The sequence below is a fragment of the Sardina pilchardus genome, chromosome 2 (genome assembly GCF_963854185.1).
Source record: "Sardina pilchardus chromosome 2, fSarPil1.1, whole genome shotgun sequence".
Taxonomy (NCBI): domain Eukaryota; kingdom Metazoa; phylum Chordata; class Actinopteri; order Clupeiformes; family Clupeidae; genus Sardina; species Sardina pilchardus.
Genome location: NC_084995.1, coordinates 2,013,492 through 2,034,701, shown reverse-complemented (window position 1 = coordinate 2,034,701; position 21,210 = coordinate 2,013,492). Strand labels below are relative to the sequence as shown.

Genomic DNA, 21,210 nt, shown 5'->3' with positions numbered 1-21,210 from the left:
TAGGTATTACCAAAATCAGTCACAATACATCCTCAGACATCTGAAACATTTTCTGCACCATGATCTTTGAAACGTTTCCCAAAATGCTTGTAGTCAAATGTATGGCTATAGGTTGAAACCATGAAATCACATTCAAACAAGCTTCTGCAACAACACATATCTTATTTTAAAAAGGCTTTTGCGTAATGACACATAAGAGGGCATATTGAATTAAGAATAATAGCTCATCCAAGACTTCTCTTACAGTTTTAAAATGATTGATCCAATTTCCAGGTTGAAGAAGCAGGTCAGAGGTATCATTCATGCAGAGGTCTTCCCACCCCTCTTCCTCTTGTGCTTACGGAGGATCCTCCTGAGAGAGCTGCAGCTGGAGAGGGTTTGTGCTGGACGGCCATCACTCCTCTCCAGGTCTAGTACTGGCATGAAGACAACATGCAGCACCTCCATTAATGGCTAATATTCCTATCAGTGCAGTACTGCGCCATACTGAATTGTAAGTCTAAAGAGCCTTTACAGTCAGGCAGCCATAAGTAAATAAGTTACCTGTGGAGAAATTCTCTGAGCCTTTCTGAGGGTTTGTAATGAGCTCATTTCCAAAGACACACATTTCATACACATGCCATCCTACCAACCTAATCTATGCTTACAGTATCTACATGTCATCATGGCAACATTGACATTAATTATAACAATTTTACAAAGACATTTAATTAAGATCTTTACAAAAAATAGTAGAATAAAACACTGATATATATCTGATGGGAATTAATTCAACAGATTTAAAGGCATTTAGAGCCATTTTATTGGGAAAAATGATCACATAAATAAAAAATACATCCACACAAAAAAAGGGTGAATTATAACATAGAATCGGAGTATTCCAAAGGGTTTAATACAGGGCTATTATAAGTTCACATTCCACATTTACTGTATATTGTAAACTCTCAAAGTTGCTCTGTATATAGAAGATCTGGTCTCAAAAATGCACCTGTTGCACATGACAGAATCACAAACTGTGCATCGCCTGAGCTTAAAAATGTGACACCATTCATATCGTTTGTAATGTCATTCACTGTAAACACATCTTGGCAGTGAAACACCAAAATACAAAAAATCTATTTACAAAATGTATATAAAAATATATTTACCAAATCAATTAGTTGAATTCCATCATATGAGACATTTACAGTAGTAAATGCAGTAATTAAAACACTGATAATAGAGATAATTTCTTTGGGAATAATTCTTTATCCTGAAGAAATGATCAGAGACTGTACAGTAATTACTATTACCCTGGGTGAATCCTCTTGTGCTAAATGCAAACATGTTTGGAGGATGAAGCCTCAGTGTGTCTACTTAAGCAAAAACCAACATCAAAATACTTCTGTCCATGCTATTGCCAAAGCTCAGATCAAGTCTACAAAACTTGATACTATTTTTTGAGAGTTAATCAACCAGAGGCTGATGGTGAAGCCTATAGTTGCCATCAAAGTCATGAAGTAAGGCATCAGCTGCTAGTGAGAAATACGTTTCTGTTCATGCAAGAAAAGTACATATAGTCCATAGTGTTCTGGGTCCAGCAGGCAATATCCCTTCTCTCATTTCAGTCTCGTAATAGTCCCAGAGTTGCAGTGGAGTGACGCAGTGCTGTTCTTTCAGTGCTGTGTGAGTAGAAGCATCAGAAGGAGAGCTTTTTTCTTTGCTGTGCTTTTTGCCTATTGCATGTGAAACTATTGTTTGAATTTATGAGGACTGTACTGGGGATTTCCCAGAATCCTGTGGAGCTCAGGGGACATAAAGAAAGGCTTATCTGTCGTCCCATCATGCCGCTCTAAGTCTTCGCCTACAGGAAGCGTGCACAGAGGGAAACAGATCGTGAAGAGGACGAACAGGTTAAAACATGGGTGAATGAGGAAAGCAAAGCAGAATAAGAAGTGCTAAAATCATGCAGTCTATCATTTGAGAAGTGCAAAATGAAAAGAATTGGTATTGTAAATGTGCAGGATGGATCTGATTTTATTCATATCAAGTTTTGGCGTAACTGAATGTGTGTGTAGATGGAATTTTCTGGCTGTCTAACTCAGGCAGTTACATAGAGCTGTGCATGACATGTTAATGAACAAGACTCACAGAAGCAGAGGAACAGGGTGTCCACACACATCCCATAGACACTGAAGAATCCATGAGCAATCAAGTAGGAGCCAAATACCACTGTCTGTTACAGAAAGACAAAGCAGAGAGCACTACTACAGTGTGTGTATATGTATGTATGACCAAATCAAGGATGGAACACAACATTTTTTGAAAATATACACATGTATGGCATTACCAGCAGAGGTATCCAGTAATAATTCAAGACTGGCACTTCTTCTTGAATGATGGGTATTTTATGTGTGAAGAAAAGGAAAGCAATGGCACCTATTGCATAAAGAGAAACATCATTAAGCTACACATCATGTCATTATAGAGTCTGCTAATGAGGGAAAAGACAAGGAGCCTTCCCAACAGCACAGAGTGAATAATCAGGGAGATGAATTCTCATGCAGGGCATTTGAGGAAGAAACTCACCGACACTCCCTGCAATTAAAATCTTTCCCAAGAAGAGAAGGAAGTCAGTCACTCGATCTAATACTGCTACCCTGCAGAGAGATGACACAGTATGTCTGAGACATCGGACTGTTTGAAACATAAGACACATCACCACTACGCATTATTCTTCTGGCCACGTGCCGTGAGTGTCCTCTCCCAGGCTTACCTCACCACATTTCTCATTAATAGGTAGAAGGCGTCACGTGCTGAAGTGCAGAAATTTGTTCCATATATTGCCATCTAGAAAGAAAACTTTGGTTGTGATCTTCAAAGATTACTACAACAAATTACCATTGGAACAACAGTGGCAATGGTGACCATTAATGCTTCAATTCCTAAGGGCTCTGTGTAATGCTTTTATGCGTGTGATCAGTAAACAAAACTTAGCACTAGATTCTGCTTGTAAACACACCATGATGTAAGCGTTGCGGTTCATGAAGCGGAGGAAGCGTTCCAGGCACCAGAAGCAGCATTTAAGGCAACACAGCAAGAAATGGGCCACCATGTTGTTGGCTCCTGGGGAGAAGCAGATGTACGAATAGTCAGAAATAAAACACTGGTTACAAAAAAATAGGCCACTGTGTTAAATGTAAATAAAAACAGAATGCCCTGACAAAGTGCCATCACTGGTTGAGCCTGGCTCTTTGGCATTGTGGTGAAGCTATACGTTTGGCACCCTGGGTTCGAGGCGACTGCTCTCTCCCTTCGCTACACATGGATTGCCATGAGGCCATAAAAGGTGAGCGGTATGAGGGATGGCCAGGATAGGTTGACCCCTGTCCTGTGTGAGGCACCCCAGTTTTGGGAACTGAGGAGACCAGTTGCTTGAGTTTTGAGAAGGACATGTTGTCCCATGCTTGCCAAATATAAGATTTGAGCTGCTTAACAGCCTGGGATCTTCATGATTGTGTTTTGTTCCGTGATGCATCAAAATGGACAGATCTTGACTGCAGGCAGGTCATTTTAGCACCCAGACGTTTCTCCTATTTTGGACAGGGCCACAGTTTTCTACTTTCATGACAATTCAGGCGATTTTTCACATACTATAGATCTCTGCTACTCAAGGTCACTGAGTAGCTGTTGGTTGCAGCAACTCAAACTAGTTTTAGTGGGGTTTTTTTTGCCACACCGACAGTGTCCTTTTTGCAACTAAATATGGGTTTATGGGATTTGCAGAGGATCACATCCTGTCTGTATTATTTTACACAGTGTCCCAACTGAAATGAGGTTGTACACATACAGTACGCCCATATGCACACACACACACACACACACACACACACACACACACACACACACACACACACACACACACACACACACACACACGGCTCGGTAGGCTATTTGTTCCCATTTAAATTCATGCCTGTGTGTGAACACTAAAGTGTTTTGAGCACAAACACTGAATAGACAGCTAATGGACTGTAAGTAGGAATTCTCAGACTTTGACAAAAAAGTGTGGGGCACTAAACTGATAAACCCCTTCAATGACTTTTCTCAATAATATTTCTTATAAAGAACAAGCCCTAATGCCTTAAAGTAGGTCTAAGTGCTGTGAAAATTAACATGTTTATTGTTGCGACTAATTTTAGGGAAAAAAACAATCATGGGCCGGACCACATACTTTAGCAATGGTAAGCTCAGTTCTACAGCCATACAGGAGACCCATGGTATCCAAATAAACTACACAACAACCTAATGCATTCATTGCTCTAGAGGAGAATTGGGCTACAACATTCCAAATCCAGCCAAAAATAACTGGCAAAAATGTGGCATGGCCATTATCAAGATTGAACTATAGCAGCTCCATTCCTTGTTGATGTTTGGTTAATTACATAAAAAAAAGCTTAATTCTGTGGAAGAAATTAATTAATCGCAACTATCTAAAAGGTAGTTCTCTAACTGTCCAACTTTTTGAACACAGTCTTGGGTCTGTCAATGAAAAAAGTGGGTTGAACAAAGATATATATGGCTACAGACAATCAATCAGTTTCTAAATATGATCAACTATCACCAGAATCACGGACTGACCCTTTCAGTAAGTAACCTCTAACTGAAATAATAAATGGATAAACAGGCTGATCAGATTCATGTTTAGCCACATGTGAACATGGTCATCCATAACTCACCCTTCAGTCTCTGCTCCAGATATTCCAGTATCACACGAACAAACTGAACCACAGCTAAGATGAGGGAGCCAAATGCAAGTGACCCTGTATGATACCTGCAGCCATTACACAGACAGACACAGAAACAAACATTCATCTCTACAGTCCAGTGCAAACTCTATTCATTTGTGGTTGTAGATATTAGTCCAGTGCACTATGATCAATGTAGCCATGGGTCTGTTGTCTGCTACTGTAGGCTGTTTGATGATGATTTATTGGGTATGGGGATGATGGCTGCTGATTTCAGAGATGAGGGGACAATGGCCTGAGCGAGAGATATGGTGGTAAACACAGCAGAGAGTGGGTGCACTGAATAGGAAAGGTGTACTGTATATGAACAGGTGTTCATTGATCAATTGGAAAAGTTGTGGATGGTGGGTTTTATAAGTTTTTACTGCAGCCTTAGCCGACAAAATGGCAACACACTCACTGATACAGCAATAGATCACCATTTGATATAACCAACAGCATCAGGTCTGATTTATGTCAAAATGTGAACTTTGCCATAAACAGGCCCAACACCCAACTAGACTTATTGTTTGGACAATGGATCTCTTGCTAGGTGTTTGAGAATGCTCATAGGATAGCCCGCACAAGTTAGCGTTACAGTGTGGCTCTTTGCTGTATGTAGGGAGCCCACTGTAAACACCATGCTACTATTACAAGATAAGATTACAACTACAGTATATATCACTAATTCATTACTTTCTTGTTCAAAGAGACCACAATCAACCATGCCATGGTGGGCAGGCTGTCTACCTTAATGTTAGTGGTAAAATGGATGACTTTCTATGATTGTCAGAGCTAAACGTATTTTCAACATTGCATATTCAGATTTCTATAAGAATGACAGAGATGGAACAAAGCGTCTCTCCTTTACCTTATAGCCCTGGCAAACGAGCAGAAGACTGGGCAAGAGGGGATGTCTGCAGGCTTCCTCTGGGCCCAGTAGTACGAGGCAAAGGCCCCAGCGATGGTGCACTGACCCAAGGCCACCGTGAAGTTCACCAGCCACAAGAAGATCAGGAGATTACTCAGCTGCAGGACAAAGATGTAACGGTGGTACAGATTCTCTCCCCCATAGAAGGCAAATGTGCACTGGGAGCCAGGGCACAACTGAGTAATGTTGGTGCTGTTGAAGGTCTGTCAAAGAGAGGGTAAAGAAGAACATGTGAGAGCATGCAGTCGGTGGTTTTAGTACGCTTGTCTACAAGTGACACGAACGGGACTAACCTCTGGGTCACAAGTACGATTAGCATATGAGCAGTTAGGGTACGATGACATCACTTTGTAGACGGGTTCTGCAGATGAGGCTAAAAAGCTGTGCCGAGCAAATGAAGGATTCATACAGATAGACACTTACTCATACACATACTGTAGCACATTTAGTAGCACCTCTGATTAAGACAAGTAAAAAGAGCTAGACAAAATTATCTTGGGTTTTATGTTAGTTGCACAATGAAAACAATGATTAAAAGCCATTATTGAAGTAAAGGGAAGAACATTTATTTTGAGAAGAAAAAAGTGATTTTTATATATATTTTTTAACAAAAACACACGTCAAAATTGTTGCCGTGCATTCTTCTTTTAAGATCACCACACTAGTGTGGCGTTAAGATCGGGAACTGAGAAGACCATTGCAGAAACTTCATTTTGTGTTCAGTAATAAACCATTTTGCCGTTGATCTGGACATAATGCACTGTAGTTACTACACATGTAAGTGTGGATAACAAGGCTCGGTTCTGATTGGTGAAGGATACACAGCAGTCACAGCCCAGTAGGCGATACACACCGCCAGCAGACAGAATGTGACGATGGGGTAGAAGAGGGACGACATGATGTAGCTGATTGCCCTACAAACACATGGACAACTACATATGAACAGGTGCAGGCTGAATATGCCCACTCCATAATTCATTTGTCATTTACTGTACAGTATGTAACTTCCGATATTGCAAAAGTGTGTGAAAATAAACAATAGGTCAAAGACCTATAAGAGTAAACCGGACAGAGGTATGGGAAGTGATGCTGCTTACTTGCTGCCCTCCTGGAGCAGGGCGATGGCGATCCGAACCCTTTTCCGCAGGAAGATCAGCGTCACAACGATCAGGAATTCAATTACACCCAGGGATATCACTGAGAGAATCAAAGACACCATTTACTAAACTGCTGTGCAGCAAGGTTTCCAAAACATTGATGAGTGTCCACGCACCTCCTGAAATCATTTTGCTTTTAGATCAAGATCACACTCCTAAGAGTCTAAGGACACACATCATGAAAGCGGTGTCTTTCAACGCCTTGGACAATTAAAAAAAGCTACCATGTCAAAAACTGTGCAGACAAAGCTCTTTACAAAAAAAATATTTGAGAAATGCAGTCATGGCTTTTTCAAATGTATACACAAAATGTATAATGCAAAGTTGAAACTGTTCTGATATACAGTGGGGAGCACATGTATTTGATACCATGCTAAAGTTGCTTAAAAAATCATCATTTGACAATTTAAAAATTAAAAATCAAACAGCTAAGGACACCAATTTTCTTTGTGATTGAAGAATGTATCGTAAATAAATAAATGTTCTTCCTTAATGCTAGGGGGAAGGAACTATTTGACCCCCATGTAACCCTATGGGAATTTAACACATAGGGTTAACATAGGGGCAGGCAGATTTTTATTTTTAAAGGCCAGCTATTTCATGGATCCAGGATATTATGCATCCTGGTAAAGTTCCCTTGGCCGTTGGAATTAAAATAGCCCCACATCAAATACTTCCTTCCCCCTAGCATTAAGGAAGAACATTTATTTATTTACGATACATTCTTCAATCACAAAAAAAATTGGTGTCCTTAGCGGTTTGATTTTTAATTTTGAATTAAGGCATTAAGATCCATTATTAAATGATGATTTTATATTCCTACAATAAAGTATCTATCTATCTATCTATCTATCTATCTTGTTTGTTTGTTTTCTGTTTTAATTCACTCACAGAAGACAAGCCAGGTCTGACTGAGTCGTAGATAGACATGGACATCTGTGTGAAAGCCCATGTCTGTGATGGTTACATCTGCTCCAGGAGTATTTCTCAGCTGGGAGAATTCTCTGTAGCAGTGCCAGATGCCTTTGAAGACAGAGACAAAACCAATGATCACATACACCCGTCTATTCTGATGAATTCAACACATACACTAGACAGCACCAGTACACACCATAAGCCACCATGGTGATGACGCTGATGATGACAAACCAGAGTAGGATGCTGGCAGTGAATCTCAGCAACAGAATGAAGATCAGGCTGACCACCAGAGCGATGACCAGACCTCTGGTAAAATATAGCAGCAATAAAAACGATAAAAACACATGCAGATTACACCAACAAAGTTCACAAAACATGTACGCATTTATTATGTCTGGCATTGCAACACACTACTGATATGCAAAAATATCAGGAGTGTGTGTGTGTGTGTGTGTGTGTGTGTGTGTGTGTGTGTGTGTGTGTGTGTGTGTGTGTGCGTGTGTGTGTCTTACATTAAAATCCAGCACCAGGATCTGGTATAGTCCTCAACAATTTTTGCCCCCATGTCTTTGCCATCCAGTAGATTGGTGAGCCCACTGCAGAGGAGAGTTATAGAATGACTGAAAGAGAGAGCTAGTGATACCCTAAAGTCTGCATGACTGAAAGAGAGAGCTACTGGTACTCTAATGTCAGAATGTGATAAATAGCAGTGGTCAGTAACATGTCAGTAGTTGGATGTCTATCCGTGTATTTACGGTATATTGTATTTGTAAACATACATTACACGTCCATTATGGGTATATTTGGGTTTGTTTATCCAAAACGGTGTACAAATGAAGCCAACCAAGTTTTTGGACAGTATGTTGATCAATATTTCTGTCCTGTCAGGTGGACATACTTAGCTGCATCTTTAAGTTCTGTAGCAGTTCTTGCTTTATCCAGGGAGTCTGGGAAGGCAGTCCTGTTGGCCACTGTTAGTGTTCCATTGTGGGTAATGAAGTCTGGAAAGCAGCGCTGTAGAACTATAGCACAACGTGTTAAATATGAGTAGATTTCACAAAGCTCCACACTAATCAAACCATTGAATGAGTCACTATTATGACGAACACATAATTTTAATGACGTCTGTGTAACAGGCAGGTAGCAGCAGTTGCGTAATAGAAGCATTCCGTTCATGGAGGGTACAGTATGCTTCAACAATTAGCTTCCACTATAATCAATGGAACTGGCTAACCCCCCAAAACTAGACCAGTCTTCTTCAAAAAATGTTACGCTCCACAAACAGAATGCTTCCATTGTGCACCTGATGTAGCCCGGCTGTGAGAGAACAACAAATGAAGACTTAATTCCTACGTTCAAAAGAACACAACCATGGCTTAAACATAATATCACAATGTTGCTTTTTGCCTAGCAAAGTGAATTATCAGTGCTTTGTTTGTTCTGTGTACTTGCATGGTCTGCTTGGTACTATCATTGATGGACAGTCCTCATCACGCAGTACATGGGCCACAGCCTGAGGGAAAGTGGGGAATGCATATGTCAGGCTGGACAATTTGGACATCTTTACTGAACATGATAATAGGATAGGGTTAGAGAGAAGTATAAAATGTATCTGACAAAAATGCTCTCTCATCTAACTCACCTTTGTAGGGTTGTTGAATCCTGGCTTGCAGAATTGCCTGTAGTATTCCCAGTGGGCATTATCAAGTTGGTGCCGAATCTGCATGTCTGCAAACGTTGCAAATCTGTCTGGACACTTAGATACACACATCTAGAGAAGAGAGTGAAAATATGACCAGACAAATAATATTTCACACAAACACTAACATGTACTGCAGTATAATTAACAACAAATTGATATATGTAAAGTAGAAATACATATAATAACGTATAACAGTACTTGGAATATATTTTTACATATCATTCTTTTCTTACAGCAACTGTAGTCTAGTTACAGTAGGAGACTAAAGCGTGGTCTAACTACATCAAAACGAAACTATTCTCCCTAAAAACGGCAGTGTTCTGTGAAAGCTTCGTTGAAGAGTTCCCACAGAACTACATCAAAAGCCTTGTTGGCTAGCGCCAACCACAGGTGTGGCTGTCCATCACATGGCAATATTCATAAACCGCTCACAAAAAGTAAGGAAACTTGACTTTGGCCCATTATATCTCCACTTTAATAATACCAATCACTAAAGTGTTTTACGTCATTTTCATCGTTTATTAGTCACCTTTACAATGAGGTACAGCTTGTAAGCATTGGGCTCCCATGGAATGAGCAACACAAGCAAACGTGTAAGTAGTGCCAACGAAAAATGTGCCAAAATGGCCAGTTATGCTATTGGAATTCACCTTTGCTACTTCAAGCATTGACGATTGCACTCTCCCACAGAAATGAGGAAAACAAAACATGTTAGGCATACATTCGTTCATTTTATACTCAGTGTTAGGGTCCTCAGTAGCGTGTAGAGAATCCATATGCAGCCACAACAGCTTGGCACATTCTTCTCATGCTGGTCACCAACCTGGCTACATTCTGCTGTGGGGATGGCATTCCATTCCTCGATAAGGATCTGTTAAGTCCGCCAACCTGGTTCTATTGGTGACTCTGGCACATACAGCACGCCCAAGCTGATCCCACAAGTGTTCAATTGGGTTGAGGTCTGGACTCACGTCACGGCAGGCCATTCCATCCTCTCCACTCCCAAATTCTGGAGGTACTCTCTGATGATCCCAGCTCTATGGGGGCGAGCGTTGTCATCCTGGAGGATGGCATTTGGTCCCATATTCTGGAGATATGGAAGTGCCACTGGCTCCAGAATCTCATCCCGGTATCTAAACTCACCTGGTAGCACTTGAAGCCCAAAACGAGATGTCTGGCAGCAGAACCCTATTACTGGCCATTTTGGCACATTTTTGGTTGGCACTACTCAGAAATTTGGCTGTATTGCTCATTCCATGATTGCCCTATGCTTACAAACTATACCTCATTGTAAAGGTGACAAATCAACGATAAAAATGATATGAAACACTTTACTGGTTGGTATTACTAAAGGGGAGATATAATGGGCCAAAGTCAAGTTTCCTTACTTTTTGTGAGCAGTTTATAAATAAAAACACATTAAAAAATAATAACATTGGGTCTAAATGTACACACAGGGAAAATGTCTGCCAAACACAAATAAACACAATAAACAATAATACATTAAGTTGCAATAACTGAGATTAGAAATCAGCTGTGATTGAAAGGATGACAAAGAACATAGTTCAGGAGGATGTTGTGCTTACCTGTGTTGTGGGGCACTGGAGGTTTACAAGAACAGCAGGGTTGGCACATTTCAGTATGTTGAAATAGAACAGAATGGCTTTCTTTCTAGAAAGATAAGAGAGAGAGTCTGTTGATAATTATGACTACATTTACTACAAGTATGGCACATTACAATGAAATACGGTGATACAGAAATGGTTTAGAAAGATTTAAAGAAATACAGGGTCATATTGATGTCAGCATTACTATGATGTTGATGAACTACTGGAGTGGTCATTTGCTAAAGACAACGTCACAGATGCAAATATATACAGTACACACATTGCCACATAAATTCCTGCAGCATAGGAATACTCACACACACACACACGCACACGCACACGCACACGCACACACACACACACACACACACACACACACACACGCACACAAAGACGTACCAGCTAGACAAGGCTGTAAGGTGGTAAGTGACTCCTGCCAGCAGATGTCAGAGTAAGCATGCATGAATACTGAAGTGCCCTTAGATTCTCACCCGACCTACAGGGCTCAGTATGATGTGCATGGTGACAGCCAGCTGATCCGATCATTTGACTAATCACGATTAATCATATTGCTCTGACTGAGCTGTGACTGCAGAAATTCTAATACAATTCTGCTTCAACAAAAGAATATCCAGATATCCCACACGTATGGACGTTTGATTAACAGTTTGAGCGAGGATGGTCATGTTTGGTGATTTGAGAAGTTTGATTAAGGAATGTACCCTGAATTCACATATTCACAACTTTCAGCATACACAAGACACATAGACATTTTCAAAAAGTCAGATAGATCACATTGTGTGAAGATTTAGAATTCGGGTGAGTTCACATAATGTGACCAAATCATATTTCTACTAACTCGTTAGCAGTCCCCTTCTGTCCACAAAACTGTCCCACGCTGTCTGTGGGGTATATCACTTTCCTCGGGTCTCCATGAAGCCAGGCTGTGGTGAGATAGACAAAACAAGAGCAGAGGCCAATTCATATCACACAAGCTAGTAAAATAATAATAAAAAAATATATAATAACACAGTTGTAATGCATTTCAACGGCAGCCATTGTTATCTTGATTAATGTACCGTAAACTCTTTTATGATATTTAAAAAGCATGTTCACAATCAGAAACATTACCATCATTTGTAATGTAACAACAACACCTCCACATTTTGGCAACAAGAACATTAATGATTAAGAGATAATACGATTAAAAAGCTCCATTCAGTTGAAAATGTAATTGCTGTCCATCTGTACATGTGTACATGTTTGTCACTCCTTTGTGTTATTCTTTTCTTTTCCTAAAACACCATGATGAGAATCATTCAGTTATCATAACAGTAATAGCCTACCACTAACATCTCTACATTTGGAAAAACTTCAAGTGGCTATGCGTACTTAATGATGTGCCTTGTTTTGTTTTGTGCAAACATTACACTTGATTGTTACATCCTGACTTTTGATACTTTTGACACATCTGGTATCTGGTATTTGGTAATGATTAGCACCTTTATAACCCAATAACAGTGATGAATTACTTCACTACTGAACTAGGCTACTTACTTATTTAGGAAAAAAAATGGAATATGGCAGTCCTACATTCACATTTAGTCATTTAGTTGTTGCTTTTATCCAAAGCGACATACAATAATAGGTACAATAAAGGTACAGTGCAATTACAATATTGTTAGTGCGGCAATAAGTACTCTCATAAAATGGGTCCTATTTTAGTTCTACCTATGACTTCATATCATTCCATATACATTTTATTTATTTTTTTCAGCAACTTAAGCACAGATCCTGATATCACCGGGTTTTCATTGACATCCCTTTTATTTCCCTAGAGTGAAAATGGCTTATAAGTAAAATGACCAATTATAGCTAAGATGAACAGTAAGCTGTTCAATATTTCTTTGTTATCTCCATAGACAGGCAACAAGAGAATAGCAGCCATATGCCTTGAAATGAGGGCATGATCAAGTGAACCAATGAGAGTTTGAGTGGATGATGTCATCGCTGATTTCACCTTTTTGGTCTGGAGCTGGGTGGGGAGTTTTGTAAAGCGTTATAATAGGGGGATGGTTGGATGACATCATCATGCTGCCACCAACATCACTGTCTCTGAAGCCATTAGACTCCCCCGGATCACAGTCCTATTCCCTCAAGAGTGAGATCATACTACAATATGAGGATGCAATGTTTCAACCCATATGAAACAGACCCCCATTATGATCGGAGTCTGCTTAGTTGACAAAGTTGCTGTGTTTTACCTTGGAACAGTGAAAACATTATACATTTAATGTTAGAATTTATAACAGAATATATATTTGCTAGATGAAGTGGTTACTGTTTCGTTAAGGAATGCTATCTGGAACCAATACATGTATCTTACTGGTTCTAAATGGTGCAGTTATAGGTGTAGAGTACATCGCCTGATAGAGTGGTAGGAGCCATCAAATATTTATCCAGCTCAACCAGCTGTATCTGGTAAAACTGGCTTTTACCTCTAAAACCAACAGTAAAATCTCTCTCTTTCTCTCTCTATCTTTTTCTCTCACACACAGAAACACACACACACACACACACACACACACACACACGGTATGGCTGTTTATCCCATACCTTTTAACTAGTTACACTACAATTTGAGTTATATCAAAATGATCTCAAAGGCTAAATGCCAATGGAGAGAGAGAGAGAGAGAGTATCTGGGTGGTGCATAATTAGTGCTATAGTTGTAGTCACTCATCAAAGATTCCTGAACTGGCCTAGAGTGTTTCACTGTGTTGCTTGTTGAAGGCTAAAACTGAGGAGGTGGAAGGGATAAAAAGCTTTCATTATAGGATGATACTGTAGTTTATGATTGGATAAAATGTGATTACCAAGCTTTCTTATGCACATTATATTGCCATTACTGTATATTAAGCACAACTCCAAACCCTACTCTTTGTCATTTTATTAATAATTGTCCTGCCCCCCTCCAACTGATTTATGCGCTGCACTATTGTTTACTAAAAAATGGGAAAATCCATGATGTGAGGGACAATTATGCTCACTTACCCACACATCCAAGCACAATGTAGCCAATGATAACAATCAAGAAGAGCACACAGCAAAGCACATCTGTGCAGCTTCTAGGGGGTGAGAGACATAACGGGCAGAACAAAAACATACAATGAGACATAATATTGAGAAACATCCAAGAAGAACAGACCCTACGTGTTATATTGCATGTATCATTGTGAACTTTTATTTTATTCTTAAAATAAACACTATGCATTTGAATGTCATGGAGACTGCGTTTACTGAGCAATGATAAAGCCACAGTAAAGAAAACTGAAGGAGACCAAATTGATCAGATTCTGTACAGATCTACAACAGTTTTATTATTCCAGTAAGAAGAGGCTGTTAAAATTATACATTGAAAGAGATTTCCATTTTTGTCATACACATTCGGAACATGTGCTGGATCTTCAATAAGACCACAGCTTAGAAAATGGCAGACAAAATGGATTCAACATAGCATGCATCTTAATCTTTAAAAAGGTCTTTAAAAATCTGATATTTTCTAAGGAAAACAAAACCCTTCAAAACAGTCCCAAAGCGCCTTCTTCGCTGACTGTCAGTATCCGATTGATTTTTATCATTTTGTCAACAAATAATTTAAACAAAGATTTGTATCATAACAGTGCCCTTTCTTCTTCCCCTCCCTACAGTGTATCCACAGAGACATCCTCCTCTTGCATCTTTGGGTATCTGAACTAGCTTGACACACAACTGTGGTTACATCATGGGCAAGGTCAACATGAGTGTTGCTATTTTCAAGTCATAACTTGTACTTGAGTGTTGTGTGTGAATGAATGGAGCCAAGTATATACAACAAACATACACTGAGGTTAATCTCTTCAGCAATAACACCTTCAAGACCAAGGAACTATATATAGCGAGGCCATGAAGGGATTTAGGAAGGTTTGATTAACATGTAAGCCAATTAAAACTTATCCTGTCAGTGTTCTCCAGCAAAGTAAACAACTTCTACACAACCCTGGTTATATGACTACAATAATGTTATTTAACTCTGATACATCGGCTTACATGGATATTACAATGGACTTTAACCAGTGTCCTTTGGCCGATCTCTGATCTAACTGAAAAGGGCTAATATTCAGGGGATGTTTCAACCTGAAGCTGGAATCCTAGTCCAGTACAGTTGTCTTGTTTTTGGTATACAGTATATAGGAAACCAAATAGATGGAATGAGGCAGTATGTCTGCTGTCTGGTTATTGAATGTCAAGACAGCAGATGGACATATTAAAATAGATAGATAGATAGATAGATAGATAGATAATGTATTGACCCCCAAGGGGAAATTCAAAATACCAGACTGTTTCCCAGAAAGTTTTACTCTGAGAAGTTTCATATTCACACAATCTATTACATGTACTGTATCAGCATAAAGGTACTGTACTTGTGTTAATGTTGAAAATGGACACTGATTTGTGCATCAAACAGGCTAATAGGCCAACTGGAAAAAACACCATGCCAATCTCTAGCTATGGGGAAGGGTATGTGATGATGTGGGGCTATTTTAATTCCAAAGGCCAAGGAAACTTTATCAGGATGCATAATATCCTGGATCCATGAAATAGCATATAAAAAATCCTCCTGCTATATGGGAATTTAACATAGGGGTCAAATACTTATGTCCCCTAGCATTTAAGGAAGAACATTTATTTATTTACGATACATTCTTCAATCACAAAGAAAATTAGTGACCTTAGCGGTTTGATTTTTACTAATTTTTTGAATTAAGGCATTAAGATCAATTGTCAAATGATGATTTTATATTCCTCTTTTTAGGCATCTTTAGCATGGTATCAAATACATGTTCTCCCCACTGTATACTATGAGGACAACTTGAGTCTAGGGGACACAGAACAGAGGGTCATCATGACACACTGGATCATATCACATTTCTTCTATTCAACTGAAATCAATACTCTGGATCATTTGTTATTTCTTAGTTTATGTTGTGCCCACAAATTAAGTTCAGGCAACCAAAATACAGTAACTATTCATATGGTTCCAGGAACCCTTTGCAGAAGGATTTTTCAATTGTCAAAAGTTCAGAGTTACATTTTAATTAGCGTTCTGAGAAAAGAGCTACTCTGTTGAGAAACATTATACAGAAGCATTGAAATGGCCTTCTGTTACAGGGCAAAATGAAGAATTCTATTAGGGATGTAATCAATTATAATATAATAACTCACCGGAAGAATGAATGAACAGGATTTCATAATCTTATACATACCTGTTGTGAATTGGACCTCTGAATGTTGAGTCAAACTTCCGTGGTTCACCTATGAAGAGAGAGTATACGTTCTCAAATATCATCCACAGAGGTATTCCTAGTTGTCCTCGCCTGTCTGTTCTGGTAGGCTATGTTTAATTGTTATTTCATTTCTCTTAATAGAGTATGACATGTTTCTTCACCATGCCTTTCCTCCAGGCAAAGGCCTACTCTTTGAAACCAAGAGGATGCATTGTTGTCTAAGAATATTATTATACTTTTATACAGCGATTTTAATAGCTTTGCTTCACAACAATATACTGTATGCTATAATATTGGCATATTCAATACTGGTTGTTCAAAATAAGGCACACCCAGCCAGTCTACCTTCCTCTTACACTATGACTTATCATATACGGACTCACAGGAAAACATCCTCCATCAACTTGATTCATTAGACAATAAGATAGCCTATGCCACCATTTCATTAGCTGCATTTTGACAAAATCTCAAGTCTTTACGAAAACTGTCAATTCATTTACTGAATTCCATGATTTCCCCCAGTATTTCTATGAATGTCAGAACCTTGTACACACAATGTACAATAGTCATCATACATGAAGAAAGAGTTATGATAATAAAATAAACATAAGGGTTAGGTGATTTGTTTCCTGTCCATTTAAAACAACCCTAAACATCATGTAGCCAGATCACTACTTAAAACCAACGATTACTCAAGAACATCAAAAACGTGGTCAACCTTAGCCTAGGTGGTCGTGGTGGTAGTGTGGCGGATAAGGGTGCAGTAGCCAGAAACAGCTGTGGGTTTGATTCCTGGCTGCCACCCTTGTGCCCTTGAGTAAGGCACTTTATCTGGGGGACACTGGCCCTTGGAATAAAGCAGCCTGTGATTCTGGCAAAAGGTTGTTATTATAATGACTCCCCACTCATATCTGTGCACCAAGCACAGTGTTGACCAGGGTTGGGTGGTGATTAGTTAATCTGGATTACACACTGTAGTCAGATTATAAAAAAAAAACAAGTAACTATAATCAGACCAGATTACATTAAAACATGTGTAGATTATAGTTACATTGAAGATTACTTGATTACATGTTTTTCATTGCATAACATAGCTTTACATCATGCATTCAATATACAGTGTAATTACTAGTTGGAAAATGAAGATAGACCCAATTTGGAGTGAATGCACATGGAGTGTAGCAGACACAATGCCAGTATTTTACCAATCAAGAAGGCCATCTTTTAACCCCAACACACGCTTGCACACGCACACAATTACTGTAAGGGCCTTTTCGCCTTCTCTCTATCCGCCGTCTGGAACAGACAAAAAGGGTCATGCTATGCTCCCACCTGTGAGAATAACATTACATAATGGAAGGCATTCTGGGTGTGCATTGGTAATGTCAGACATGCTATTCTCATCAGTGTAGCATCAAACTGCGCTTGATGCCATTACTTTAAGGTAAAACAAATGTACATAGTGTGGCTTAAAAGCGAAAATGAAAAGGAATATTAGTGGAATAATTTGTCTGTGTGTCTTTTTTATTCAATGTTTCTATTTTTTAAGTATTTTATTTTGAAGTAATCCAAAAGTATTCGGATTATATTACATTATTTTTGCAATTCAATGGATTAGGTAACTGATTACAAAATTTGGCGTGTAGTCTCAGTAACGGATCACATCTCAAACTAATCTGACCCAACTGTGTCCACTGTTTACCTCATATTGATTTACAATAGCCAGGAGTGTGTGTGAACAGGTTTTCAGAATGCACACACTGACAGGACAGCTAGAGGACCATGAGAAGGATTTTTTCCCATTTGACCAGATGTATTGGAAAGCAAACTTGGACTTCACAAACAGGGCTTTGCCATTCTCTGTCTTTGTCCAACAGTCTTGTGGGCTTCTGAAAACGACAACATGCTTCCAAAGAATGGCTGATTTTACAGAGTGCAGATTACCACACTCTCCCCCACTCTGCAAATGCTCTTTGCTTAATCCTCACCAGTGAGCAGCCTCTTAGTGCTGTCCTCCTTTTGTCTTCAAATCAACTCATGATGGACGCGCACCCTTCATCCTTTCTGTAGCTTCCTTCTAGAGGATGGGCCGTAGTACTCGTTTGAATCAATTCCTCATGAAAAACGCTACCGGGCTGTACCTTTGACACCCCTAGTCTTGACCATGTCTACATGCCTGAATGTTTTGAGTTGCTGCTACGTGACTGGCTAATTAGAAATTTGTGTTAATGAGCAGTTGAACAGGTGTAGGCCTGTCTAATAAAGTGTGGCCGGTGAGGGTGTATATACACAGTATGAAGAGTTCAACGTAAAAACAGACAACTCCAATTTTCAGGCTATTAAAAAATCTAATTGTATTGTATTTCAGATATAATATCAATAAAACTGCAGTTGTGTTGTACTGATGTAGGCTATATATATACGTCAAATAGATTACATTGAAAACAAAATAAAAAATAATGATTTGTGACATTTGAATGAAGTATATAATTTCTTGCAATCAAACTCTTCACACAGGCGGGGGACTTCAAGGGACACCTTTAAATCACTAAGAAACACACACTGATAACATACACCAATAATTGATGTGATAAGGTGGGGACTGTTAGCCATCTAACTATAGCATGTTCATTCTTGCACCATTGTCATACAGTACCATGTTATTTTAAAAGGTTGTTCTGAACCAACATTTTCTCAAGATGCTTCCACTCAATTTCACTCAGTCACTTGAAAGTTATGGCTTACAAGACACCTGTCTACAGCAGCGAGCAGCAACCTTCTGATTCATGAACACCCTCTGTCTAGGGCACAGGCCAGCATAAGGTGACCTTTTCTGGCCCTTATGTCAGCAGTGATAACGACAGGAAACCAACTAACTATGCGGACCCACTTCAGCCCCCTAGAAGTGAAGCAGTCCAAGTCCAGTGCACACAGCAGGTATTGGTACTGTATGTGCACATGACATAAGCCTACTGGAAACAAAAACTTTGGGTCCAAGCCCAACAAATGCATCTTTGCAGACACCACACAAGAAAGTGGAAAGATGAGGCAATCCACATGTTGACTCAGATGAACAAAACATAGAATGATGTGTTATATTAATCATTGTCTGCATCATTTATAATATCCTATTTAGATTTAGGACAGTCCATGATTTTCTTCTTTGTTAATTCGAGTTAACATGTGGATACATCTATCCACATTCTTGGCTATAGATTTAAATTCATGAACACAAGCCACCACCACTTGAATTCATTAACACCAGGCTGCAAATTCCACACTTTCACCAAGTAGGTAGGACCAATTCACTATAAGCCAAGTGGCTGACAACTCAACCTAGACAGCACTGGAAAAAATAAAGACCCCTTACACCAAAGGCAACAAAGGTCCTCAGGGTGATAGACCACACCATTAGATGGAACGTGTATAAAGATAGAGATAAAAGAGACAACTGATCAATTAAGCACAATCACCACTACTGATATCTAGCACCAATGTAAACCAAAAGGAAAAGACAGAGAATTGCACATCACTTGTGATATAGCCTGCACTGACATAGACGCTGGTACAGTATAGCGGTACCCTGATTGAAAAAAGGAGTGTGGGCACTGAGTCATCATTCCAGTAGCCTAGAAGATGACGAATAGTCAACTATAGTCAAAACTGAATAGTCAATAAATGCTGTTTTCGCCTTGATACTCCTAAGTTACAAGTCCACTGTGCTTTGCTCCGATGAAGAAGTCCGGACGTGCTTTATTATGTTCAATCAGAAGCCTATGCATAACAAAAACTGTTCAGTCTGCGTCTCGCTCAGATAGATAACTAACTACAGTAGGCTATAATCTTCGGAACTTTCATGATCAGAAATAGTCCAACGAATAAAATAAATATGAATAATAAACATTAACAGTCATTAAAATCTTAGTCTGAAACACACCACGTGTGAGTCAATAGCCTAATCAATTGTGACTTCAATATTGGCTCAAAGTCGTCTGACTTAAAGTAAAATGCTATCCACAGTTCAGGCAATTTACCGTAATAAGATGAAAGTTCCTCGGATTTCCTTGCCATTGTGCGAATTAAATCCAAAATATTTCTGATGGCATGAAGACAACCTTTGTCAAATTTCGACCTAATAGTCAAATATACGATGAAATGATGTCCACTCGTCGTGTAGGCAACCTCTCCTTGAATGCATCCCGGGGTCGCTAAACGTTACTTGTTACGGACAGAGCGCGCAATAGCCTAGACTAGACTTGGTCACTGTAGCCTTTTGGACCAACGTTATGGAAGTTTCTGGTTCACGTTAGGTGTCTATGAATATACCAATCAAAGTATCCCACAAATTCCAGACCATTCTGGTGCGTCATATGTGGTTAGCTTATTTCATTGTAGGGCGTTTAGATACTTAGTAACTATCAGACTATTCTTGTGAACATGATCTGGAGTCGGCTTATCATATCTCTCATAAGTCTCCAGTCCCATATCTTTCCAGATTTTAAATCATTGCAAATCCTTCTAATGCAGGAGGTTATAGCCCTCAGTCAAATGTTGCCAGTGTTAAACACAGGCGTAACTCAAAATCTTGAACGCAACTCGGGATATGGTTGTCTACATTTGACTGTGAGCTTACTGGCAAACAGTATTGCAGCACTCCCTAGTGGTGAGTCTTCGTCACACCTCCAGCAGTAGTAGGTGGATAGCAGTTCGGAAATAAGTAGATAGATAGTCACATAGCCTACTGTATCAAATGCAGACACGCCACAAAATGAATTTACTACGCATCGGTCTCAATGTTAGCC

General features: G+C 39.4%; 1 protein-coding gene across 2 annotated transcripts; it reads right to left on the bottom strand.

Annotated features, from left to right (window-relative positions):
• Window positions 1–871: 871 nt before the first annotated feature.
• slc44a5a (solute carrier family 44 member 5a) lies at window positions 872–20,581 on the bottom strand. Of its 2 annotated transcripts, none has more exons than XM_062516068.1 (22): window positions 20,443–20,581; window positions 16,388–16,436; window positions 14,136–14,209; window positions 11,941–12,025; window positions 11,061–11,145; window positions 9,415–9,543; window positions 9,225–9,285; window positions 8,671–8,794; window positions 8,285–8,368; window positions 7,966–8,078; window positions 7,746–7,877; window positions 6,795–6,894; window positions 6,519–6,611; window positions 5,991–6,078; window positions 5,638–5,900; window positions 4,719–4,813; window positions 3,002–3,105; window positions 2,756–2,829; window positions 2,569–2,639; window positions 2,330–2,418; window positions 2,131–2,215; window positions 872–1,661 (listed from the first exon to the last, which is right to left on the bottom strand). In XM_062516068.1, exons 1-22 carry the CDS (start codon window positions 20,477–20,479, stop codon window positions 1,537–1,539), a joined length of 2,160 nt encoding a protein of 719 aa, XP_062372052.1. In that variant the 5' UTR covers window positions 20,480–20,581; the 3' UTR covers window positions 872–1,536. The 2 variants fall into 2 exon arrangements, with proteins under 2 accessions (XP_062372052.1, XP_062372059.1); XM_062516075.1 differs by having other exon boundaries at window positions 1,524–1,843.
• Window positions 20,582–21,210: the final 629 nt, after the last annotated feature.

Excerpts from the sequence above, each read along its gene's own strand:
- slc44a5a (XM_062516068.1), bottom strand. The coding sequence starts at position 20,479 with ATGGCAAGGAAATCCGAGGAACTTTCATCTTATTACG. Across the intron at positions 6,895-7,745 it reads TCAGACCTGGCTTGTCTTCT|TGATATCCCTGGGTGTAATT; the intron begins GTGAGTGAATTA and ends TGATTCTCTCAG. Across the intron at positions 5,901-5,990 it reads ATCGTACTTGTGACCCAGAG|ACCTTCAACAGCACCAACAT; the intron begins GTTAGTCCCGTT and ends TCTCTTTGACAG.